Below are 27760 nucleotides of genomic sequence, written 5' to 3'. Positions count from 1 at the left end.
TGTCTTTTGTACTCAGAGGTTTCCAACACATTTTATTTTGCAGACCACTGGCGTGCAGCTTGAGGACCGACATCTATATAAATTCCTATAAAACGTCCAGTATTGCCAGTCTGTGGCAGCCTCCTCTGCACTGCCTGCCACCAAGGGCCTCAGTCTCAGGTGCACACATGAGGGGGGCCTGCAGACCCTGGCTTCCAGGTAGCTTTGCGTGGAGAGTTCCTTTGGCGAGGATCGACAGGTTGAGTGCGGGTGCAGTGCCGGCGAGCAGGAAGCCTTCAAAGCCTTGCAGAGGACTGGCACCCTCGATGGTTCTCCTCTGTCGAAGACTCGGGAAGATGCAGCGCCCTTGTGCTTAACGACTGGAACCCTCCCGACTGCTTAGTAGGTTAAAATATAAGGAAGCCTCTGCTTTAAGTAACACAGATAACACCTCTTTAGATTGCCTATTTGTTCTAGAACTACAAAATTTAATTCAAGAAAATATAGGTCCCATGAAAGACTTAAAAGTTTTATAAAACTAAAATCTAGTTTTCCCCGATAAATTGTACTTTAGGCAAAACCCTCCCAACGCTTCTAAAATAATACTAAAAGGGGCATCTGATTATACAAGAGCAATTTAAAAAATTAAATATTTATTTGAATAACAAGTTTTAAGTTCGAGCTGCAATGTTGGCAATGCAGATTTTTAACAGATCACAAAAAGCGTGCACAAAAAAGTACTAGCGCAAAGGACAAAACAATGCTAGGAATTAGGCTAGAGTTGCTGATTTTAAGGAAACAAAAGGCCTGAAATCACTATACAAAATATAAAATGTATTAAACACTACCATCCACACAACAGCCTTTATTATTGATTATATTTAAAAATTATTTGCGTAGTTAATTATATATTGAATTGTAAATGAGTATTATACATGAACTCCCTATTGGAAGGCAATTCCTTGTTGCACTATAGAACATCTAATTACATTGCAAAAAGTATTCTTTTTTGCTATATCAGTAAAGAAAAGTTAACGATATTACTGTAAATATCAGGAAGGCTACAAAAAGAAATAACATTTCTTTTTTGTCTTCAAAGTGCTTTCCATGCAGACTGAAGCACTTGCCTTGTGAAACTGAATGCACTATTGGAGAATGTCCTGGGTCAAAGAGATGCTCTTGAATTATTAGTCTCAGCTTTACAAATCAAAGATGCAAAGGAATCATGCAACCTTCTTACTACCAGGAGACCATCTTGTCACTTACCAAATCTAACCTTCCAGAATACCATCCAAGATACAAAAAAAGACCAGACTGATATGATAAATACACATATAATGAAAAGACACAACTGCTATGTGACACTACTCTTGGTAATGTCTGTGCTGTGTGAAAGCACCTTTAGAAAGAGCCTATGCGGCAAGAGATACGTGTCTAAAGATTCAAAATGAATCAACAGTATTGGATAACAATATAATTCTCAACTCAGAAGCTGCCTCAAGATTAGGTGCATCTTCAGTTAATGTAACAGGAAAAGAAGGCCATGGATTTCATTTTATTAATTGTATCCACTCACAATCGACCTAAGGTCACCAGATGTGTAGACACAATGAGATTTTTGTTGTTGCTTATAGTCTTTAATTGAAGTGATGATAAAGGAAATAGATCTATTTAAAAACAAAACCAAATAGCTATTTCTGTCTACATTAGGAGGTGGCACCAGGTGTGGGATTCACATTTTGAGTGGCCACTTGTGGTGCAACTTCGATAATCCGGGGCTTGTCTATTATTCTGGCGGTACGGTTGCCCTTCTCTACAATCCCAATAATCCATGCTTGGTGACCTTCGCCATACTTGGGGGACTTTATCTCTGCACAGAACCGAGCAGCCTGCTCACGTGGTAAACATATTAGAAGGCCTCCTGGCAAAGGAAAAGAAAAGAATTATCATTACTGTGATATTACAAGCTGAAGCAGTTTCTCTGCCTCTATTAAAAACTTTCTACACAAGATCTAAATTCAGCCAACAACTTAACCAACTTGCTCTTTCCATTAAACCAAAAGGCTTGCCCTATCCCATAGACTAAACAATTCCCTGGTATACACCTAGACAACAATAAACTTTAAACTGTGACGATGACCAATCTGCAAACCATTTAATGCTGTGTGTACTAAGGTGCTGGGGCCTCAGAAACATGTGGTAGCTATTTTTTTTTTAACATTACATTGAAAGAAATATTTACAAATGAATAGAAATGCTCATTTTCAATTTGGATTCCTCATCTCACCAAAACCACTCGTTTGTATTTTAAGACTCATGAAAGAGTTAATGCCTCAAAGAATCTAGGTTCTAGTTCCAACTCATTGTCTTCAAAACAGAAATAGCAATAACACATTAAAATAAATCTTCACTATTTCTAGTAACTAGGCCAGAAAAAAAAATTGCTTCTAAGTAAAAATTAACACAGGAACAATTTGTATAGTGTACTTTTACTTAAAAAGTAAAAACTCATTCTGAATAAAAGAAATAAATTTAAGTAATTAGTATTATTCACTAACTCATTCAATATTCCCTCAGTGCCCACTAGGTGGCAGACTGTTCCAACCAGATAACCAACAGGGGGAAATCTCTGCCTGCTTTGAGACAAAACTTTTTTCTTTCAAGCAGGAAGCTGAAGGGTCCTTATCAAAATCCGTAGGGGGCCTGATGAAGTCCTGAAATTCCAAGCCACTTCAAAGGGGCTACAGTGGGCAGAGCTTTGTGGTCTCCACCTTTGCCTATACCAGAATCTTCAAGAGTACTAGGACCACTCCAGCTGACATCAGGTATTCTGGGGGTCAGGTCTAGACAACTGACCATTTTTAAATTCTCAGGATAGAAAACTAGAGTTATACAGAAAAGGAAAGAGAAATAAGAGAGAATCTGATAAGAGTCAAGATAAAGCACAAAGGGAGAAATGGGGGAGAGAACTTTGAAAACAATACACTACTTTTTTGGGGGGAGGGGGGGTTTTCCAGGGATTGAACCCAAAGTCACTTAATCATTGAGCCACATACTCGGCCCTTTTTATTTTGAGACAGGGTCTTATAATAAAAAGGTTGCTTGCAGCCTCACTAAGTTGTTGAGGCTGGCTTCAAACCTGTGATCCTCCTATCTCAGCCTCTCAAGCTGCTGAGATTACAGGCATGTAATAATACAGCCATGACACCTGGCTCTATTTTTCTTTTATCTTCTTTTGGTACCAGAGATTGAACTCAGGGGTATTCGACCACTTAGCCACCTACCCAGCTCTATTTTGTATTTTATTTTAGAGACAGGGTCTCACTGAGTTGCTCAGCACCTCACCATTGCTGAGGCTGGCTTTGAACTCGAGATTCTCCTGTCTCAATCTTCTGAGCCTCTAGGATTACAGGCATGCACCACTAAGCCTAGCTCTATTTCACTCTTAAAAGAACAATTTTAGACATTTTTTCAAGAAAAAAATTATAGTCAGTTCAATGTCTTCTATAGGTATTAGTTTATTTCAAATACTAAGCTTCCAATGACATTTGGGTAATGACTTATCTTTCCCACATTCTCCCACTCCCATACCACTGCTATATTCCTATATCCAAAAGAAGAAGAAAAGAACACTCAAAATATGGCTCTTGGTCACACATGGTAGGTACTGGAAACCCACACAGAGGTGGCCAGAAATAATTAGGACTACCCTCACAAAGTGGAGATACACTCACACACTAGGCCACTGCTTTCTCATGGAACATTCTGTTGGCTTAAGTCCAACCTTCAGACTTTGACCCAGGATCCCATACCTGATGTCTCTGGGCAGGTTCCATGCATGAGACCAAACATGTTCCCACAGGCCTTGCTCACAGCAGCCATCTTGGCCAGCACAGGGAGGTTGTGAATCACAAACGACACTTCATTCCTCTGTTGCTTGGCCAGGTTCTGAGCATGGCCCAAGATCCCAAAGCCTGTGATGTCAGTGGCTGCGTGGGCATTGAACGTGTGCATAAGTCCTGCAGCTTAGAGAGCCAAAGGAAAAAAGTACCTTAGTTGAAGAACTCAAAATCACAAACTAGTGAAAACTCATTTGTCAGGGAGATGGCATACAGAAATAATGAAAAAAGATAGTATTACAAAATGAGCAAAATCAATGAAATTCTGATTTTCTTTCTTCCTTTCCTTCCTCTTTTTATGGTGCTGGGGATGGAATCCAGGGCCTCACACAAGCCAATCAAATACTCTACCACAGAGCTATACCCCCAGTCCTGATCTATTTCAATCTAAACTGCCTGGAACCTGTCAGCAGTTTCAAACAAGAGCTATTTCCAATATGCTGACAAAAACTATACAGAGGAATTATTCAACAGCAGGTAATTTAGATCTCCTCCTAAAAACAAAGAGGACTTTCAAAGACTATTTGACTTAAAATCAATCAAAGTACTCTTGCTAGAGATCAATTATCTGAAAGTTCTTTTACTTTTCAATTGAAAAGAGTATCAATAGGGGCTGGGGTTGTGGCTCATTGGTAGTGTGCTTGTCTAGCATGTGTGATGCACTGGGTTCAATTCTCAGCACCACATACAAATAAATAAAGGTTCATCAACAACTAAAAAATATTAATAAAAAAGAATATTAATAGACTATATTTTGGAGTGTGGGGGTAAGTTTAGGGAGTTCCCACATGCCCCTCCCCCAGTTTTGCCAAATGAACATTTTGCATCTACAGCACAATGAGTCAAATTAGTACTTAACTATCAATGAAAATCCGTAACTCACATGAGGGTTGAGTGTGCTAATTCTACACATTAACAAATGTATAACAACAGCCATCCAACATTACAGTATCATGCTCTAAAAATCTTGTGCTGTGCCTAGTAACCCTCTCTCCCCCAAACCCCTGGCAGTCAATGATCATTTTACTGTCTTTACAGTTTTTCCTTTTCTAGAAGGTGCTATAGATGCATCTTACTGTAGAAGCTTTTCAGAGTGGCTTCTTCCACAATAGCACCTTTCTTTTTAATATCAATGATATTCTATCATCTGGATATGCCAGTTGTTTATTGTTGATCTACTGAGGGACATCCTTTTAAGTTTTGGCAATTATGAAATCATGAATAAAGCCGCTGTAAACATTTACATGCAGGTTATTGTGTCAATTTAAGTCTTCAGGAGGGTAAATTCACAAAAGTACAATTGTTGAATCACATGGTAATAATGCCCATTGTTCCATCTTTGTCAGCATTTGTTGTTGTCAGCCTACTGGATTTTAGCCATTCTAATAGGTGTAGAGTAGTAACTCTTAGTTTTTACTTTGCAATTCCCTAACAAAATGTAAGGCTGTGTAGCTTTTTATGTTTATATGCTATCTATGTATCTTCTTTGGTGATGTGTATGTTATGGGGTTTGCCCCCCCTTTTTTTAACTGAACTGTTTTTCTTTAAGAAAAAAAAAACTGGATGATTGACTTGAAAGAGTTCTTCATTTATTCTGGCCACCAGACGTTTATCAGATACATTTTGCAGATTTTTCTCCCAATCTGAGGTTTATCTTTTCATCTTCTTGTCTTTCTCACAGAACAGTAGATTTTTATACTAATGAAGTCCAACTTACCCAATTTTTCTTTCACAGAAAATATTTTTGTGTTTTATCTAAAAAGTCATCTCCAAATTCAATGCCAACTAAATTTTCTATTTATCTTCCTGGAGTTTTACTGTTTTGTTTTATATTTAGGTCTACATCCATTTGAAGTTTAACTTTTATGAAGCATGTAAAGTCTATGTCTAGATTTATGTTCTGCATGTGAATGTCCACTTGTTCTGGAACCATTTGTTGAAAAACATTTTTCCTAATGAATTGCCTTTGTGTCTCTGACAGAGGTCAGTAGTTTGACTATGGCTGTGTCAATCTATTTTTCTATTTCTCTCTAAGGATCTATAACTTGTTTCTTACAAGTAAAGGGGGGAAAGTATGAAAAATTTATATTTCAAAATAAATTGTTCACAAATAGGCAAAAGGTTGCTAAGTGCAGTGTCATATCCCTGTAATCCCATTGACGTGGAAGGCTAAGGCAAGAGGATTCTAAGTTCAAGGCCAACCTGAGCAACTTAGCAAAGTATTATCTCAAAATGCAAAATAAAAAGGATAGGGGATGTAAGCTTAGTTGTAGAGCATCCAGTACCATCACCCCCCCCCCCAAAAAAAAAGGCAAAATGTAATCCCTATCTGGTAGAATATTATTTGGCCATTAAAAACTACATATACTAAGTAACAATAAATGTTGACAAGGATTTGGGGAAAAAAAGGTATACTCATATGTTGTTGGTGGGACTGCAAATTTTTTTATTTGGTACAAGCACTCTGGAAAACAGTATGGAAATTCCTCAGAAAACTTGGAATGGAACCACCATTTGACTCAGTTATCCCACACCTCAGTATATACCCAAAGGACTTAAAATCAGCAATACCATAGTTACACAGCCACATCAATGTTTATAGCAGCTCAATTCACAACAGCTCAACTATGTATGGAACCAACCTAGGTACCCTTCAACAGATGAATAGATAAGAAAATATGGTACATGTACACAATGGAATATCACTCAGCCATAAAAAAAGAATGAAAAATTATGGCATTTGCCAGTAAATAGATGGAACTGGGGATTATCATGCTCAGTGAAATAAGCCAAATCCCAAAAACCAAAGATCGATGTTCTCTCTGATGTGTGGATGCTAACACACAATAAAGGGAGAGGGGATAAAAGTTTATTGGATTAGACAAAGGGCAATGAAGGGAAGGGGGGGATGGGAATAGGAAAGACAGTAGAATGAATCAGACATAACTTTCCTATGTTCATATGTGAATACACAATCAGTGAAACTTTACATCAGGTACAACCACAAGAATGGGATCCTAATTAGAATGAGTTATACTCTATATATGTATGCATGGTATGTCAAAATACACTCTACTGTCATGTATATCTAAAAAGAAAAAAAAACATGTATATGAGGATATATAATATGGGAAAAACAATCTTAAAATGTTAAGCAGACTCCAGATACATAATTTACGATACACACTAGTTTAAAAAAACAGCAGGAAACCAAAAAAAGTTCTGCAAGAATACATAAAAAATACTAATGAGCTATTTTGGGGTGGTGGAACTACAGATAATTTTCTTTTCTACTGTTTTCCATCTTCTAATACTTTTTCTAAAATAAACATGTAATTCTTCTATAGTAGGATAAGTGAGGAGAGAGAGACGTTGAAAAGAAAAAAGTTACATATAGGTACACCACTGAAAACTGATATATAATACTTTGGAAAACAATTTGACACTATCTAGAAAAGCTGAGACCAAAGAAGTTCTAGCAGTAATGCCCAGGTCCACTGACAGCAGATCAAATAAGGCAGCATGCAGTGAAATGTTTAAAGTAAGTACAAAGGCAGATGCTAAAGTAAATCTTTTTAATTAACTTCAAAATCAAGAGTATCAGATTCGATCTCTTAAGATCTCCTGGGGACAAGAAAAGGAGGAACAATGGAATGAGCCTGACCAAACTTTCCTGTGTACATATATGAATATGCCACAGTATATTTCACCTTTATGTATATCCACAATAGATTAATAAAAAACAAGACAAAAAAAAAAACCCTATAAGTAAACAGAAGAAAGATAAACAGACTAGAAAAAAGGGAATAAGGGTACGAGGATGAGACACAAATGGAAATAGGGACCAAATTGGAACAAATTATACTCTGTGTCTGTTTAATTTTGTCAAAATGAAAGCCAATATTATATATAACTAAAATGATTTTTAAAAAAAACTTTTTTAAAATTAAAAAATATTGAAGAGAAATACAGTTAAAAAAAAAAAAAGAAAAGAAATTTTTAAAAATATCCTGGTCATGGGGCTGGGATTGTGGCTCAGCAAAAGAGTGCTAGCCTAGCATGCTGAAGTCCCTGGGTTCGATCCTCAGCACCACATAAAAATAAATAAAATAAAGGTATTGTGTCCAACCATAAAAATTAAGGAAAAAAAAAAATTCTGGTCAGGCTGGAGGATGTAGCTCAGTATCAAGTGCTTGCCTAGCATGAGCAAGGCCCTGGGTTCAATCCCCGGTACCACACACAGAATTTTTTGCTGGGCAAAGTGGTGCATACCTATCAACTCCAGCAACTCAGGAAGCTGAGCCCCTAAGCAACTTAGCAAGACCCCTTTTCAAAATAAAAAATAAAAAGGGGTGGGGATGTAGCTCAGTGATAAAGTACCCCTGAGTTTAATCCCCAACATTTCATTCAAACAAGAACAAAAACAAACAAACAAACAAAAACAAAGAATTCATGACTTATGCATTCCGTATATTTGAATCAATATCATTTTGGGAAAGTTTAAAAATAAAAGGGAAAATACCAAGAAATCAGACAACCCATCCAATGTACAGAATGCTCCTTGACTGCTGATGGGGTTATGCAATAATCCATTGTACCCAGAAAACATCTTAAGTTGAAAAAGCATTTAATACACACAATCTACCAAACACCATAGGTTGGCAATACAGTAGACTATAGTATATTGGCTGTTTACCTTTGTGATAAACAGCTGATTAGGAGCCATGGCTGCCACGCAGCATTTCAATCATATTGCCTATCTCTGGCACCAGAAAAGACCAATTATTCAAAATTCAAATTGTGGTTTCTACTGAATATTTCTCACCCTACCACCATTGTAAAGATGAAAAATTTTAAGTGGAACCATTAGTAGGGGACATGTGTTTGGATTTCCATGAGTAAATTCACATAAGCCAAATCAGGTACCAAGAGAAGATGGCCTGTAGTCAACAGTCACATCTGGCCAGCCACAAGTGGGGTTTTCTTTTGTGTTAAAAAGCTGTGTGCATGTATGTGTGATAGGGGAAATCAATGAGCAACTGAGACTCTATGTGGCTTTCAAAGCCTAAAATATCTACTACCTTGGCCTTTTCAGAATGTCTGCCAACCCCTACCACAGAACCCTTCCCTGCCCATACCTGTCCTGTTGAGCCGTGCCATATTCATCATTGCCTCTTGGTATGCCAACTCTACGTCTTCTTGAGTGACTACTAGCTTAATTTTATTCCATTTTTCAGGCTAACAATGGAAACATAAGTTAAGGAGAAAAGAGGGGGAAAATATGATTAATCTTTACTTCTTACCACTGACACAAAGAACACCATTTTGCTTAGTCATCTTCTGAGTTTTATTTATCTGACTTTGTACCAAATATTAAGTATCCATCAGTCCCATCGTCATAATTTCTTTTCTATCCTCATTCTACATTTTTGTAATCAATATTGCATCTTATTGGCTATGTAAACCTGGCAATATACACAGCTACACTGAGATGGCAACAGGTGTGTGAGCACAGGCTGAAGCTTGCTCCTCTTTAGGAGGGTGAAAATCACATTATCAATAGCTTTGAATGTCCTCTGGTTCTCCTCTCATCTCTCCTATTATGTCCACAGCTTTCTTTTTTCATATTATAATTATATTTTTATTGATTTTAATTGAAGCCTGGAGTGAAGCTTTTCTTTTGGAGACTGGGTCTATGTTCCCCAAACTGGCCTTGAGTTTGCAATCCTGTCCCCTCAGCATCCTGGGATTATGGACACATGCCTCTGCCTAGGAGTGAGAGGAGTAAAGCTATCTCAATGAAGAGAAGAATTGGAAACAACATTAAGTGCATGCACACTCAGGTCAGTCATGGGTAATTAAAGGACATCATAATGAGGACAAAGAGGTCTGCCTTTATTCCCCTCAGCCTGATTTTTGAAGAATCCAGCACTATGATGCTGGGTTCATGACATATTGTCATATGGCTCATTAACTACCCCCATTTATGCAACTACTTATTTGTTTTATTACAGAATAAAGAAAACCCAGTTACCTACCACCTAATAACTAAACATCAGCAATATCTTCTACCTACCCTCACTCCATTGTTCCCTCTCTCCCAAGAAGTAGCAATTATCCTGGATTTTGTACTTTCCCAACATTCAAAACATAGTTTTCTCATAATGCCTAAATAGCACTCTTTGGTTGCTTCTGTTCTTTATAAAAAGTATATAGTAGGGCTGTGATTGTGACTCAATGATAGAGGTAGAACACTTGCCAAGCACATGTAAAGCACTAAGTTTGATCCTCAGTACCATATAAAAATAAATAAATAAAATGAAGATATAAAAAAATACAATAACATTTTTTAAAAAAAGCATATTGTGCTGTTGATGTGTCTTTGGTACTTGCTTTCTTCAATTCTGAGCATTTAAAAAAACTGGTTAAAAAAAAACAAAGGCAATGCTGACCTGAGGTGGAGACACCAACCCCCTTGCCTTGCCTGCTTCAGCTCCCTTGCTCAACTGTGTAGTCCTGGGAGGTTGTCCTGGCCAGCATCTGTAAAGTACCCCTGCAATGCCCTTCCTATCTAGTTTACATCCCTGGGTGAGGAGGGAAAAATAACTGAGAAGGTGCAAACTTAGAGAATCTCTTACTCTGCTACATCTGCTACAACTAAGATATATACCCAAGGTTGATGAATGAGAGAATATACCACAATCTTATTAATTTCTGAGTTGTTATGGAAGAGAAAAAACAAAGTCAGGTATGATTATAGGAGAAATACCTTTCTATTCTAGATGCATTCTCCATGAGAGAATTACACATCAAAATGTTCATAATTACTAGGGTTGGGGTTGTGGCTCAGTGGTAGAGTGCTTGCTTAGCATGTGTGAGGCACTGGGTTTGATCCTCAGCACCACATAAAAATAAATAAATAAAATAAAGGTATTGTGTCTACCTACAACTAAAAAAGTATTTTAAAAAAATGTTCTTAATTACTAATCAATTTAAAAGACAACTACCAAACAGAAACTCAACCCCCAAGACTAAAAGTTTGTCCCTAACTGGCCTTATTTATACCCCAAATACCACTTTCCACAAATTCTCCCCACAGTGTTATTACTATCATCAACATAATCATTTTGTTATGCTGGGACTAAGCCCAATGCCTCATGCATGCCGACAAGAAATCTACCACTGAACTACACCCCCAGCCCCGTATTACTTTTTAGTGATGTTTAAGATGTGAAAATCAAAGCTAACTCAGCACCAAAAATACATGATGCTAATCCCTGGCCTCCCAAATTCTTTACAGAAAACCTCTGAAGCCCTAAGCTGGGGTTACTTACTTCAAAAGCTACTTGAAATTTTCATTTGATACAAGAATATGGGCAATTCTGAGGATATCTTTTAAGGACCTGATTGATTAAATTAAATTCTATGGTACTAAAAACTAAAGGTTTCATTTTCTAAACCCTCCAACAAAAATCACTACAACTCTGAAAACTTATTGTGCTCCGTCCCCATCACGCACAAGCAGCAGTTTACTCACAATATCCAGCCACTGGTGCACAGCAACAGCAACTTGTGTCCCCAGAGGTTTTGTCAACACAAGCACATCCCCCGGCACTGCATTATCTGGCCTGAAGAAAAGAAAAATAGCACATTCTTGTAAAACTAACCAAGGAGATCAATTCATTAAAACAGGAGAAGGAAAATTCTGTTTAAAAAAAAAAAAAAAAGTACTTGCTTTTGCACTTACTTAAATTTAAATTTAAGCCAACTGTTACCATGTACTAGGTGATATAGCCTTACAACCTTCTACTGAAGCTATTACTGCAACAAAATATTAAAAGGAAAATGAAAACATCCACAGACTTAAACACATCGGTCAATTATCTATAGATTTTTTAAAAAAATGTAACAGGCACAGTGCCACGCACCTGTAATCCCAGTGGCTGAGAGGCTAAGGCAGAAGCATTGGAAGTTTGAGGCCAATCTGGGTAATTTAGTTAAGACCCTGTCTCAAAATAATATTAAAACAAAAAGGGCTAGGAATACAGTTCAGAGGTGGAACACCCCTGGGTTTGATCCCAGTAGCATACACACACAGTATGCAAAGAAGCAGATCATTTAGTCTTCCAAGTTTCCATCAGGCCATTTCCCTTAGCCCATATATGAGTGGGTGTAATTCACAGATGTACCAGAGTTCCAAATCATTTGAGGCAACAAGACTTCTCAAAGATGGCTTGTTCGTGATCACTTATATGGTAGAGACTCAGGTAGGATTTTTTAGATTATGGGATTTGGCTGGAATTTGAGTCTGGTGTTTTGGTGATTTCTGCAACCAGGTTCCCAAACTCAGTGACCAATAATAAGTTTCCTATCTGGCACTCAAGGGTCAGGGTTGACCCTGCTTTAAAGAAAGAAAGCAAATTCTAAAAGGGCAGCCCTGAAAAGGAAAAGATTGATCCTCCAAAGAAAACAACTATTATATTTGTATCCTCACTACCAGGATGTGCATCCACCACTCAGCCCTTTCTTGTCTCAGCTCAAGGAGCTGTCCACATAACCTTTCTAGCCCATCACTGGGCTACTAAAATGATATAAAAGCAAATCAGAGCAAAAGACTTCAGAACGCATATCACACTCTCTAAATCAACCTATAAGATTTGTATTCATTGTCAACTTTGAGCAATATAAAACTTGGACATTGTACAGGAATTTCATTTCCCAAAAACTAGACCTTCAGATAAAAGTATCCTTCAATTCTGGTCCACTCACACCTGAGGCTAGTAAATTATTCCACTTTAACAGTTATGTGCAAGCAACAAATTTATATCAAGTGTGACAAACTATGGTGTTACTCTTAAGTTTATGGGCAATACGACAGAATGTAATCATATGTACAAGTTCTTTTAGCTTTTTTAAAAAAGTAAATATACATGCTACTGGCAAAATATTCCATAATTTTTCTCCCCATTCAATTCTTTACTAAAAAGCTGAAATGAGTGAGACAAAGATCCTTTAGTATCTAAGTGGAAAGCCTGAAAACTACTAACATACGCTATATGTTGGGAAAATGAAGCATTGGTGGTATGTAAAATGCACAATCCTTAATGCAGAAGCTATCTGATAGTAAAAATAACAAGGAGCTTCCATCAATTAAAAAAAAATGGACAAAAGATCTGATTGTGAAAAATGTTCACCCCTGGTTAACTGGGTATAGTGGCACATGTCTGTAATCCCAGTGACTCAGGAAGCTGAGACAGGAGGATCGCAAGTTCAAGTCCAGTCTCAGCAATTCAGGGAGGTTCTAAGCAACTCAGACCCTGTCTCAAAGAATAAAAAAATCAAAAGGACCGGGAATATAGTAGTAAAGCACTCCTGTGTTAAATCCCCAGTACCAAAAAAAAAGGTTAAAATCACCAAGCACCAAGCAGATTGGGCTGGGGATGTGGCTCAAGCAGTAGTGTGCTCGCCTGGCATGCCCGTGGTGCTGGGTTCAATCCTCAGCACTACATACAAATAAAGATGTTATGTCCGCCGAAAACTAAAATAAATAAATAAATATTTAAAAAAAAAAACCACCAAGCAGATCAGTGAAGACCAAGTTTGTTAACCTCACTGAGTTTTCAGAATGTGGGGAAACTGATCCACTAAATTCACTGCTATGGAGCATAAACTAGTAGATCATCTATGAAGGGCAAGCTAAATGGAGATATCAGAATCATCAGCACATGTCACCTGCTCTAGTGATTCTACTGAGAAATTTTTTCAGTAGATTCCCCTGTCAGTAGATTCCCCTGAGTAACATGATCTGTTACCTCTAAGGTCCCTCACTAGAGTATTATTTGTAATGTCAAAATGACTGAATATCATCTAAGTGTCAACAACAGATTGGTTTAACAATATACAAGACTGGGCTGGGGATGTGGCTCAAGCGGTAGCGCGCTCGCCTGGCATGCGTGTGGCCCGGGTTCAATCCTCAGCACCACATACAAAAGATGTTGTGTCCGCCAATAACTAAAATAAATATTAAAAAATTCTCTCTCAAAAAAAAAAAAATCTTAAAAAAAAAAAAAAAAAAACCCAATATACAAGACTAATAAAAAGGATGCCTTGCAGGCAGGAATCAATCTGGTGATCCAGCCATAGGTGAAACCATTTGCACTGTGGATTCTTTTTCATACCTTTTTGAATTCTGAACCTGCTCAACACAGTACCTATCAGTACCTATTCAAGAAAGAAAGAAATGGAGTTAACAATGCCTTCAAAAACAGGGCAGAATGGCTTTTCTTAACAAGACATTAAATACGGAAAGTGACAACCTGTGTTGAGTTACATTTCCAAAGAATATAGAGAAAGGACCAAAAAAACATATGAAAAGATACTTTGATTAAGAAATGCAAATTAAAAGCACAATAGGCTACTACTTCACACACAGTAGATACAATAAACAGATTTTGGAAGGGATGTGGAGAGACTTATGTCCAACCAAAAAACCCGCATGAGTATTTATAGCATCATTCATAACAGATAACCCAAAGGTCCACCAACCAAAAAAATGGGTAATAAAACATGTGTGTCCAAATGACGGGTTACTCAGCCATAAAAAAGTAGGTAGTAAGGATTTATGCTACAACTTTTTTTTTTTTTTTTTTTTTTTTTTGGTGTGCTGGGGAATCGAATCCAGGGCTTTGTGCATGGGAGGCAAGCATGCTACCAACTGAGCTATATCTCCACCCCTATGCTACAACTTGGAAACATTACAATGAGTGAATGAAGCCAGATACAAAATGTCATACACTGCATGATTCCATTTATATAAAATGTTCAAAACACTTAAATCATTATAGACAAAAAGTAGAGTGTTTGCCAGAGGATGGCGGGGAGGAGGGAACTGGAAGGGATTGCTAATATGTATAGGGTTGCTTCTGGAATTGGATAGTAATGATGATTATATAACCCCATCCTCACAAAAATCAATGAATTATATACATTAGAATGATGAATCATGTGACATTTTGTTATGTGAATTATAATTCAATTTAAATATAGAAAATGTTCAAAAACAGGATCAAAGAAGTACTACATGCTACAAAATGGATAGACCTTAAAATGTTAATTATATGAAGTAAAATAAGCCAAGAAGGGATAGGAATGGGGATTGACAACCAAGGGGCTTCTTGTTGGGATGATAAAAATTTTCTACAATTGACTGGTGATGGCTGTACTTTATCAATAGACACAAATCCACCTAATTGTATACTTTTGGGGTGAACTGTATGATATGTGAATGATTTATATAAAAGTGAAACAGATCAGGTGACATGAAACAAAAATCAACTTACATGATAAATTCATTGGGCTGGCAGACAGTTGTAGCAACTCCTCCCAGAACAATCCAGGGGTTTAATACTGTTTGGCCACCAGTTACAGACGTTCCTGCTTCCTCGGCTGCATCTTTAAAACCCTGTATAATTAGGGGCATCACTTTATCCCTTTCCTAGGGTTTAAAAGGACAAAAAGGAAAAGTCAATTCTCTTCAACTCAGAAAAGAGCTTCTATACTTATAAAAAGGATCACAGGATCCTAAATCCTGAAAGCTAACAATAAGGCAGGGTGTAACAAAAATAGGGAGTATTTCACATTGTAACCGTTTTTATCAAATGCTGGAAGTTGTTATGGGCTACAATGTTAAGGTAACTCAGTCAAGAGAGGAGGAGAGATGTATGGGACTGGTCCACAGACTGGGATCCAAGACTGATGACCATCAGACCCTCTCTCAAAATAAAAAATTAAAAGGCCTGGGGATGTAGCTCAGTGGCAGAGTGATTGGGTTCAATCCCCAACACTGCAAAACAAAACAAAACCAACCTAGCTCCCTCTGCATATCCACCTTACCTTTGGGGAGGCTTACATTAACCAAAGAGTGTGAAGACTGGTGAGGGCCAAGATGGGAATGCACACCCACAAGGCCCTTGCTGACACCACTAGGTATAACTGATCAAAGCACACATTGCTAGGGCAGAAGAGAGGGCCTACTAAAAACGCAAGATTTCCATAAAGTAAGGCAAGCTGATTTGGGGGGAACACAGGGGTGGAGAGTCAATAAAACCAAGTATCTGTCAAAAGTAACCAAGAGGAATTCATTTCTGGTTCAAGGAACAAGTACCAAAGACAAAGTATCTCCAGGAAATGACACAGAAGTGTGACTGCATGAACACGTGATGTCCCCAACCTGTATCACGGTCTACTTCAGTGACACCTTGCCACCAACACAAGGTTACTGGCCCTCAAAGTGTCAAGAGTCCTGGACCTATATATAAGGCAGTGCCTGATCCCACAGGTCTGGCACTTAGGTACTATTACTATGGCTATACTTTATTAAAACACACATACATAAAACTTCTAAGTTTCAATCTACCTGGAAGAGAAGGAGATAGCAGGGTGGTAGAAATAAAAAGATAAATAAACCAGATGCTCTCATTTTAATTTACTACTAACCACCCCAAATTAGAGAGCTGGAAGGCCTATTAGAAGCCACATGGCCTCCTCACTTTCCAGATGGGAAACAAGTCAGAAAAGTCTCACAACTAAGACCACAAAGACCAGCAAGCAGACACAGAAGGACCTCCTACTTACCCTGTCAGTCATTTTATTACTGACTCCAAGGAGCATCAGCATATTGTCACATTCTGTGACCCCCATTGCATAGAGGTCACTGAGGACATTGGCACATGCTATCCTGCCCTGGGAAGAGAGGGGAGATGTGAGAAGCACAAACAGGGAGTTTCCAACTGCAGAAATGAAGACCTAGCCTATGGTTTGGCCTCCAAGGAGAACTCAAGAGACTCTCCAGGAAGAGCAATTACCAGGATGTGGTCCTCAACTTCTAAATTTGCAAACTAGTTACCTTTCTTTTGGTATGTCTTTCTCAGACATTCCTAATAACACATTTCCCCTTCTGTGTAGAAGAAAGATTTACATGTTCTTTTTTTTGTTTTTCCCCCCAATATCATCATCCTGAAAATCAGAACCCTGATTTATCTAGATAAAGGAGGGTGTGGGGGGATGTCAGGAAGACAAATAAGATTAGAACCAATAGTCTAGGGAGTAAAAGAGTCTGAAAACAATGGCACTAAGAAAAACTTGGAAACATCCACTTATCTTAATTAAATAGATTCTACAAAAATGTTGACATTACTGGTTATAAAAAGAAAAGAAGATGGTTTTATGTACTTGGATTAAAAAATTTTTGTAGCCTCAAGACTATAAGAAATAAACAGGAAAACCATCTTGTTTGAGAAACAAACAAAAAAAAAATAGAAGAAATAAGAAATATACAGGCCTAAAGCAAGACTTTTTTCTAAAGAAAAAGAAGTATTTCCCAGTAAACTATACTGTTTTATTAGGAACTTGAAATTGTTTAATAGGAATGTAACAATAAAGTTTTTTTTTTTTTTTTTAACTGCCATTGGGGATTTTTTAAATGTAAGCTGCCATTATATAAATTACTCTTTTTTCAGACAGTAACGAGAAAATGAAGTTTTTCCTCTGATAAAAGGATAATCAAACTCTAAGGTAGTATTATAAGTTTCAATGGCTGTTTAATTGTTTTATATTTTCTTATAAATTCCTGATAGATTAACAACCTTCTGCAGATCCACTAACATCAGGCCAACAGGTAGTATACAACTTGGAGACACCAATCACTGGTCCGAGTGGTAGTGACTTACTGGGAGCTCACAAATGCTTTTTTAAAAATATTTTTTAGTTGTGGTTGGACACAATACCTTTATTTTACTTTTATGTGGTGCTGAGGATTGAACCCAGTGCCTCACATGTGCTGGGTGAGCAAACGCTCTACCACTGAGCCACAACCCCAGCCCCTCACAAATGCTTTTAAGAGATTAGGTATAAAGAGAATAAATTCTGGCTTTAACCTCTCTGCCACCTGCTCAGGTGGGACACATAGGTGTGGCTCACCTGCCCAGCCTCTCAGGAGTATTGGTCTAGAGGAGGGAACAGATGGAGGTGCAGAAAGAACACTGGTTCCTAATAACCTGTTTACTTGTTACAGGAATCCTAGCACTGAATACCCATTATTTTGCTACCTCACAGTCTAAATTCCTTTTATGCAGATTAATCCCAGTGTCCTCACCATATAGGAAGGACATCTGGCATTTTATAATAAGTGGGATATCCCCATCTCTTCATTGGCCTCTCTTGGTTGGTAGGGAAGTAGGGTTAAAGGCTGGGTAGGTCAATGTGGTCATAAGCATGCAATAGAAAAATGGAAAATATATCTGTGTGATACACGACCAGTAGCTAGGAACCTCAATTCAATGGTCAGATATATATCATACACAGTGTCATAAACACTGTAGTGGGTAGGTACGCAGATGACTGATGGGAAGTAACCAATGCTGACGTTTATCAGAATAAATGTTCAAGAAGTCAAATTACAATGAGACACTAAGCTCCTTTATTTCTGGAAGGAAACCTTTGAGATTAGTCCTATTAGAGTTCAGTAACATAGAATGGTGAAGTTTATAAACGTCAAAGAAACAGAATATAAGGAAAGAAAACAAAAAACTATATCAGTCCTACAAACGACTAAAACAATAGGTGTTCTTATGCACAAACATACACTCAGGTACAAAAGCGAGAGCGGGACTTCCCTGCTCTACTTACTTTATGACAGTGCCAAGCATGAGCACAGAATGGGCCCAACTGCTGTAACTATAGGAGTCACAGCAGGGATGGGTAGTGTACTCTGGATATAGCAAGAACAAAAACCCCCAAATCACAGACAGACAAAACTACAGCTACAACCACAAACCAAATGCATATGTAATTCCAGTGATAAAAACACATTAGGTTAAACTTACCATCATGTAAGGGTCATCTACAATAGGATAAATGTAATCTGTGGTTTGAACCAAGGAAAGACCACCATGCCTCAAAGGAATGACGCAAGTATCCATTCCAATGCCTGGGAAGATGGAAGTCATCAGCATCCAAAAATAAAAGGGGAAAGTCATTTTATTTCATATGATCAGCATTATGAACAGGAAGATTTCTGTATAAAACATTTATGGAAATTCTGCATTGCAAATGAGGCCATGTGTTTCCTATCAGAACCATAACATGAAACTTAACTAGATTAAGAAAGAAAATATGAATAAAAGTCATCAAAACCCAATTTCAATATGGGATGATTTTTAATCCTTAATGTTTGAATAAAAATTCTTTTTATTACTGTATTTTTATTGCATTACTATATCATATTACCGGTACCATTCAGGAATTCTTTAAAGATGAAAATAGTACATATGAATTTGTATTTTTTTATCTATAAATACTTTGAGTGTATTTTTAGATATTATTCTATTTTTCTAGTGGGGTATTTATGTATTTCACATACAGAAAATGCTACCATTACTTTTTTATTTTAATGAAAAATGAAAATGAGAAAGAACAAAGCCAGAATAAAAATTCAAAATTTTCTACTAACACCTCTGTAATTCATTTTATAGGTTCCCCAAAGAAATTTTTAAAAGATCTTAAAATTCCATATTAGTCCCTTCTGAAAAACTTAAAATCATCACATTTACTAGCTTACAATATAAACTTTCTGTCCACTGTAAAGAAAATTTCTCAGTGGGGCATTGTGACTTAAGCCTATAATTCCAGCTACATGGGAGGCTTAGCTCAGTGGTAGAGTACTTGGGCTCTGGGTTCAATCTCCAGCATTGCCCCCCACCCAAATCACTCAATATGGGTATGAGCAATACTTCAGGTTATTAAAAATTATTCCTCAATATTAAAGGTAGTAGGGACCACCGATGGGCTAATTAAAAAGAATTCTCTTTTTCTGAAAACAGTTTTGATGCCACTACAGTAGTCTACATTTCTTTGAAAATTACCTGTAATGTACACATTTTACAAATTCGGACTGGCATTCTCAAATAAGCTGAATACAGAGTGTTTTCCTATACCCCCCTCTCAAAAGGACGCCCTTCCACGCTCTTAGGAAATATTTCACTTTGGCAGTCCAATAGCCAAAGTCAGGAAAAAAAATCAGGATGAAGTACAAAAATAAGAAAATAGAGTCTACCCTATAAATATGGAATTCCAAATGAAATAAAATCATCTCAATCACATTGAAAGGACTTTTCATATTTTGCAGCAGCAAAACTGTTTTAAACCATCTCATATCACGACAGCAACAGATCCAATAACAGTTGACTGCTGCTGCCCTTTCTCTTTTCTAGAGTTGGTCCACTATAACTAAAGCAAAAATAAAATTAACCTTTAAAAAAAAGCCAGATTGTGAAAACAGGCTTTTTACTATATTTTACTATACTTGATGGCAAAGTAGAAATTTTTAAAGAGATTAGTAAGGAATGGAGAATATAATTTCAGAATGTCAAGTCTCACAAACTGGAGACAACATAGTACACCTGACTTGTGCTCAGTTTTTATCAACTGGGTAAGAAAGTATGAAAATTCACCTCAATGGCACAAATGCACAGACACAAATTTCACCTAACAGTGCTCTTTCGAAGGTAAGTGCACTCAGCAAGAACTGCAACTATCTCCCTAAATAACAATTCTAACAACAGGCTGTTCTGAGTGTACTATTATTCACTTTGGAAAATAGTGAGATAGTTTCCTCTGGGTTTCTATTTAAACTACAAGACTACTGAAAGAGATACTAAATAGTTGTTGAATGTTACACACACACTTGAGGATTGAAACTAGGGGCACTGTACCACTGAGCTACATCCCCAGCCCTTTTTTCTAAGTTTGTATAGGGTCTAAGTTGCTTAAGTCCTTGTTAAATTGATGAGAATGATTCAGTCTTAAATTTGTATTAAATAAACTGGGAATGGTGGACAATGACTATAACCCTGGTGACTCGCTGAGGCAGAAGATCACAAGTTCAAGGCCAGCCTCAGCTACTAAGTGAGATCCTGTCTCTAAATAAAAAATAAGAAGGGGTATGGATGCAGCTCAGATTATAGAGTACTCCACATCCCAAAATGAACTAAATACATTTGATTTGTAAAGCACTTTATTTCTATACTTAGCCAGTTCTTTCAACAGAGTAGCTAATGACTCTGAGCATCTTCCTGGGCTAAAAAGAAACTGCCATTATCCACATTTTCCCTTTCACAACTGTGACACTACTGCAATGAGGACCAGTGCTGTCCCATGTGGTAGCCACTAGCTACTTGAGGTTGTTAAGCACTCGAAACATGGCTAGTCCAAATTGAGATGTGACATAAGTGTAAAATAGACACCAGACTTTAAATAATTTTTTAAAAACTCATTAGTAATGTTTTATATGCATTCAAAATAAATTTTTTATATACTGGGGTAAATCACCTCCAAAATTTTAAGGAAGGGAAAGGCATAAGCCTGAGACAGAACATAGGCTTTGAAAAACTAAGGTTTCTAATTGAAAGAGAGGAAAAGGGAAATGAACAAAGGAAAATGCCATGAAATAAGAAAAAACTTAAACACTAGACTGGGAAGCTTATGTTGAATTATTAGCAGGTGATGGGGAATTCTCAGATTAAAACTCTCCATCAAAATAAATAAAAATCCAACTCATCATATACCACCAACAGTGTTAAGTATGTACCAGCTTCTAACACACACTCAGGCTAACATTTCTTTAATTGGGATACATCTAGTAAACATGTGCACCTTTTTTTTTTTTCTTTTAAGTTACTGACGGACCTTTATTTTACTTATTTATATGTGGTACTGAGATTCGAACCCAGAGCCTCACACATGCTAGGCAAGCGCTCTACTACTGAGCCAAAATCGCAGCCCCAAGTGAATGCACCTTTAAGCTGTTTTGATTCATTCTTCAATTAACACTACCTTAGAATCTAGGAATTATGATATTCAATTAAAAGTAGAAACATAATCACATATAAATATGCATCTGTACATATATATACACACATATACACATCTAATACACATATCATACATGTGGATACAGACACAGGTAAAGAAACAGAAAATTTCTGGCATTCACAACTATTTCAATAAGTATTGTTGTCTCATATTATAGACTGGAAATTGAGTAACATTAGTGACTGGTACAAAATTAGCAGGTTAAGTATGACTCTGATTCCAAGGAAAAGTTCTGGCATGAAGGTACACCACTTCTATAGGTTTTACTACCCTGCTTCTTTCAGCATCCATTTGCTTGTCATCTGGGGATCTGTATACCCCCAGGGTTTGCCATGAATGCAAATTTAGGGGAAGTGTTTTTTCTGAGAAAATTCAGTTTCTTTTGCTTCTCAAAAACCATATGTGACCAGACAAATGGTCTTTGTGTTCTTCCATCTACTTTTTCCTGCCTTTTCATTGGTTCCTTCTGTCACTGATGAAAACTGAAGCCAAAGCAGATCCACTCCCTACTTCCAACCCATTTGGTTTTAGAAACCAGAAGGCAAGCAACAGGAAGAGACAGAGTTCAGATCCTGACCCAACTCTGTCCCACAGAATGGGCACACCTTTCCAAGCCTCACAAACTACTGGAAGAACAGTATCCAGGCCCCATAAAAGCATTCTGGGACAACGCAGGCCCAAGATCTCAAACAAGATCAACAAGATGATGCTATGAATAGCAATTACTACTTTACTTTTTTTAAAAAAACATATATTTATTTTTTAGTTGTAGGTGGACACACAATATCTTTATTTTTTACATGGTGCTGAGGATCTAACCCAGTTCCTCACACATGCTGGGCGAGCACTCTACCACTAAGCCACAACCCCAGCCCTACTACATTACTTTACCCATAGGAGTTCTCTTTTTTTTTTTCTTCCCCTCCTTTTTTTTGCAGCCCTGGAACCCAGGGCCTTTTGCATGCTAAGCAAGCACTCTACCCCTGAGCCACATCTCCAGCCCTATTTCATTTGTTTTTGACCACTGAGTGGCTTATTTTTCGATACTATTTTCAAGAGCTTCCTCAATGTACTCTCACTTCCTGACAAGTCAGTCAACATTAAATCCAACTCATCCATGTTGATATTCCTCCACAGCTAGAGGAGAGAAACTGTTGTCAAACTGAGCTTCTGGGAGTCCTGTAGGCCATGGGGGAGGGGATGAGGAGTACTTTTTTCCTCACTCCCAACCAAAGCAACTCTGTCTCCCCTACCCACCCCAGCACTGGGGATTGAACCCAGGAGGGCTCTACCACTGAGCCAAATCCCCAGGCCTTTATATTTTTACTTTGAGACAGGGATTTGCTAGGCTGCTGAGGCTAGCCTTGAACTTGTGATCCTCCACAGGAGTACAGCACCAGGCCCAGTGCAACCCTTTTATTTCCTTTATGTATTGTGGAATAAAGAAGTAATTCAAGCTCAAAACCAAGATGGTAAGATAGAATTTTCTAACAAAATAGTGAGCAAAAACAAATGAAATAAAATCTTATGTAAGAAAGATCAAGTCACCCTAACTACAGAATATCCACACCCCCAGAACACAATCCACTCACAGGGCAAAATGGTAAGTCTTTCATCATGCACTTAATGAACCATACAAACAACTCTAATGAACAATTTCCCAGAGCCTAAAATGTCTCTCGAACTCTATGTTTGGGAAAAAGGAAACCATAAGCACCAGGAATTTAGAAAAGAAAAAACCACTGCCCTCAACTCCAGATGGCACCCTGAGGTCAAGTAGGATTTCATCCTGTCTTCTGAGTTTGGAGCAGTCCTGTGTGTCCTACTCTCAGCTTTTCAATTGTTGCTTACTGTATAGGATCCCAAGTTCCTCCCAGGCCCAGTCATTACTCTCAAAGTATTATACATTATGCATACAGTATAACCTTCCCTAGGGCAATCAAGAGGATGCATGAATTTCAGGGATCATTTTAAGAAAAAAGCATAAATAAATTTCTGCTTAATCCTCGGCTAACCAAAAAATTCAATTTAACATAAAAAAATGCTTTTACTGTACTATACTGGTGTCAATCGCATATTCCATAGTTTAATAACTGTTATAGATCCGTGTCTTGATGCTTTTCAAGTACTTCCTCTAAACTAGGGACTACACTGTCACCACTGGATTGCTCTTTGAATTCTACAGACTTTTTTTTTTTTTTAAAAAGGCAACATGGGAGGACAGAAGTTTGGTTTTGGACTCATTGACTGGACTGTAAAGTATGGAAGAACAATGGTTTACATACCAAGCCTTGGCATAACGGCTCCCAAAAACTGTTCATCTTCTTGGAAGTGGTTCTCTTGTAAAGACTCCAGTAACTTCTGCAGGACATCTTGGGGCACTTTGCAGCCTGTGCCCTTCAGTTCAGTAAACCTGGTTAACCGGAAGCTCTTATCCAATTCATAACTTTCCGGGTTAAAGGACTCCCGCGTAGACATGGTTCTGGGGCCCACACTCCTCACAGGTTAGCCCCTCCCCTCCCTCTCTCTTGTTTGGCTGGGTTTTTTACTTCTGATCCACCTAGGTATCACCAAAACACAAAAACCATCATTAAAAGAATTCAGACATGTACTTGCCAACCATAAAGTGAACACATTAGGGAAATTCAATATATGTGACAGGGGCTGAAACCACTAAGACCATAAGGAAACAGCCACAATACCTTCTTCAAAATGGTAATGCATAAGCTAGAATACATCTTTTGAAAAAAGAGCCTATATGTGGGTTGAGCATGTAGCTCAGTGGTAGAGTCAATGCTTGGCAAGGGCAAAGCCCTGGGTTCACTTTCCAGAACAAACAAGAAAAGGACCCATGCCATCCCAGTTATCTATGCAAGATCTGAAGTGTGGTTATAATGTTGGCTCTGAAAATAGTAAGGAAGATCTTTCCTGAAGAAGGCAGTCTGGCCAGCAAGCTCATATGGCACTGAGCCTCCTTGAACAATAACCCCAAAAGTTTCTTCTAGGGTGCAATATTATGGGAACCAAACTGCCAGCCACTTCCTTTGTAGATATGAAAGCTGCTATGGTGACTTTTCTAGAAAACCTTTTGATCTTTTGGTATCTGATAGAAAAACAAAACACCTATTGGAAACTGGAAAAGGACATTTATACAAATGCATTTGATGAAATTCTTCAAGATACTAAATTCTAATTTTAGAAAACCATGTTTCCTTCCCAGCCATAAGAATACAACACAATACAAAACTAATGAGGAGGCCTTCCTAACAGGAGGCCTCCCTAATGGACTTTAACTTTAAAAACTTGAATGGCTGTTTAACACAGTAAAGTCGGTGTTCTTCAAGAGCACTTGGAAAGTTCTCTGATGTTTTAATGCAGTGCTATTTCCTAGAAAGCAAACATCCCGCCCAACAAACTAGAACACACATCATTGACAAAATATGCTACTGCTCATTACCATTTCATTTCAGAAGTAAAACAATAAATTAAAACCTACCTAATCACTAGCATTTACAGTACCCAGTACCATCATAAGTTGCTGGAACAAGTCTTCTAAGTTAGAAGCCTTCTGTGCTCCCAAGGTTAAAAACCTCCAGATTGATACTTTATTGGGCATAGAATGAATTACAGACACCCCAAGTTTTAGGGTCAGTTTCCCCTATAAAATCTATGATTAAGAACATAAATCCCATTTATAGAGTTTTGCATCCCCTGGGAAGCACATCGTTCATTTAAAATAAATTTACAAAGCCCGAGTTTGGGCAGTAATCCAAAGCATCCTTACAAAAACATGTTTGGGATGAGCAATGACTTTAGTGGGAAAGCTACAAATGCATCGGGACAAACCTTCCAACACCATTCCAAGAAACCAACCTGCCCCCAAAGAGAAAGCGAGCGAAGCAAGTAACAGTGATGGGAATTTTGAAGCCATTTTAGAGTTTGGAAAGTCTTAATACCACTTCAACTAAGAAGGGTTTGAACAAAAACTGCAAAGTTCTAGCCCTCCGCAAAATGCCTTATATTTAACACCACCTGATCCCCACGGGGGGGGGGGGAATCCAACTCCCCGAAGCATCCAATTATTTTCCTACCTCCCATCCCTATATCCCGCCCCACCTCCGAAAGATGGGGAGGAGAATTTGGGGATTCCTTTTTAATTTCCAATTTCCCACACTTTTAGAAGGGGAAAAAAAGTTAGAAACACCTTACACCAAGAAGAAGCTCAGTAGTTTTAAAATTCCAAGTGGAATGAGAAATACAAGCCACCACAATCACATTCCAACCTTAAAAAACAGCTAAACTTATATTTTTGCAGGGGAGGAGAAAAGAGGAGGGACGGCGGGGCAGCGAGTGAAGTAAAGATTAGAAAGGGGGGGTAAATTTGCATAATAAGAGAGTCGACCGCGACCAAGGAGCCACGTGTTTACACCTTTAAAACAATGACATGAATATTTAAAGATAACGTTTAACCCTTTGCTTCCTGGGCACGTTTTCATTTTTGATCCGAGCGCGGGACGCAGGGCCGGGGAGCGCGGTCAGCGCGGTGGGCAGGGCGCGCGGCCCGGCGGGTACCTACCTACCCCCAGGCCCCGCACGTGCAGAGGGGTGGACACCGCGGCGTGCGCGCAGGGCCCGGGCGCTCTCCATGAGGCCCGTGGCGCAGGCGGCCCGGGCGCGAAGGACGGCACTCGGGAACACCTTAAGTCTCAGGCTGCCGCCTTTAAAGGCACAGCAGGCCCGGGCCCCGCTCTTTGTGCGGCGCCGCGCTGCGGGCTGGCGGCCGGGCGGGGGCTGCGCGGAGCTGCCGACTGGGCCATGCTCACTCAGGCAGTCCCGCGGCGTCGAGGGCGGCGGGAAGCGCGCGCGGCCCACAGCGCTGAAAGGGCGCGAGGCGCGCGCGGCCCACAGGCCCGGCCCGGCGCCCAGGTCCGGCAGCGCCCGCGGGGCCTGCAGGCGCGGGCCGGGTGGGGGCGGGGAGGGCCGGAGGCGCGGCGCCCGGGACACCGAGCTGGCTCTCTCGCCGCGCGCGCACGGGTCCCCACCGCCGCCGCACAAAAATGTCGGCGGGCGAAAAAATTAACCCCTGCGTGGCCGCCCTCCCCCTCCACTCCTCCCCGCCTCCTCCCTCCCTCCTTCCCCGGCCCCGCGCGGCGGCGGCGGCGGCGCGGGCGGTGCTTCTTTTTTAAAGCGGCCCCACCAAGCCCTGGCTCTGCCCCTCTCCAGGCAGGGCTGGAAGGGCCGGCCGTGCACGGCTCCCCGGCGGTCCCGGGCGGCCCGGAGGGGGATTTGCAACGGCCGCCGCGGGCCTGCGGACCGATATTCCCCTTTAAGCCTGCTGTCTCGCCCCCCCTCGCCAGGCCCGCCGCTTACCGGCTCGCTTTGCGCCCTCCGCCTCCTCCCGAAAACGGGCCGCGGCCGCTCCCACAATGCACCGGGCGCGCCGGGCTCCCTTAAGCGTCGCCTGAATAAAAATGCTGCTCCCGGCGGCGGAGGCCCGGCCCGCGCCTGGGCGCCGCGGGGGTCGGCCTGACTGCGCGCGGCCCTGCGGGAACCGGGCCGCCGCGCTCCCGCCGGCTGGGCCGCAAAGGTTCCTTGAGGCCGGCCACCTCTTTTTAAGAGGCGGCGGGCCGCGGCCGGAGCGGCTCCGTGGCTGCGTGCGGCCCTGGAAGGGGGCGGGGGCGCTGTGCAGGCCCGAGCGCGGCAATGATTGGTCTCGGGGGAGGGGTGGGGGGTTGCAAACCCGAGGAGCGGTGGCATCCGTTGCATGATGCAAAAAGGATTGATTTCAAAAGTTGCGAGTTGCATTGGCAGCAGCCTGGGGCGTCGTGTCCACCTCCTTTTCCCGAACCACTGGAAAAGCCAGGAGTGATTTCCTCAACCTGGCCGGGCTCGACCGGGCTGCACCAGCGGGACGCAATACCTGCTCCTCAAACGCTGCGGTTGGAGTGTGCTGG

General features: G+C 39.7%; 1 protein-coding gene across 3 annotated transcripts; it reads right to left on the bottom strand.

Moving 5' to 3' along the window:
- On the bottom strand, positions 1–27428 carry Sephs1 (selenophosphate synthetase 1). Of its 3 annotated transcripts, none has more exons than XM_076831637.2 (9): positions 27177–27428; positions 24092–24366; positions 18761–18864; positions 16512–16619; positions 15218–15372; positions 11416–11506; positions 9017–9116; positions 3792–4004; positions 1–1900 (listed from the first exon to the last, which is right to left on the bottom strand). In XM_076831637.2, the coding sequence occupies exons 2-9, from the start codon at positions 24282–24284 to the stop codon at positions 1686–1688; spliced, it is 1179 nt and encodes a 392-aa protein (XP_076687752.1). In that variant the 5' UTR covers positions 24285–24366; positions 27177–27428; the 3' UTR covers positions 1–1685. The 3 variants fall into 3 exon arrangements, with proteins under 3 accessions (XP_076687752.1, XP_076687753.1, XP_076687754.1); XM_076831638.1 differs by lacking the exon at positions 27177–27428 and adding an exon at positions 26383–26662; XM_076831639.1 differs by lacking the exons at positions 18761–18864; positions 27177–27428 and having other exon boundaries at positions 24092–24269.
- Positions 27429–27760: the final 332 nt, after the last annotated feature.

The sequence above is a fragment of the Callospermophilus lateralis genome, chromosome 13, assembly GCF_048772815.1.
Source record: "Callospermophilus lateralis isolate mCalLat2 chromosome 13, mCalLat2.hap1, whole genome shotgun sequence".
Lineage (NCBI taxonomy): Eukaryota > Metazoa > Chordata > Mammalia > Rodentia > Sciuridae > Callospermophilus > Callospermophilus lateralis.
Note: the sequence above shows the minus strand (reverse complement) of the source record. Positions and strands in the feature narration are given on the sequence as shown.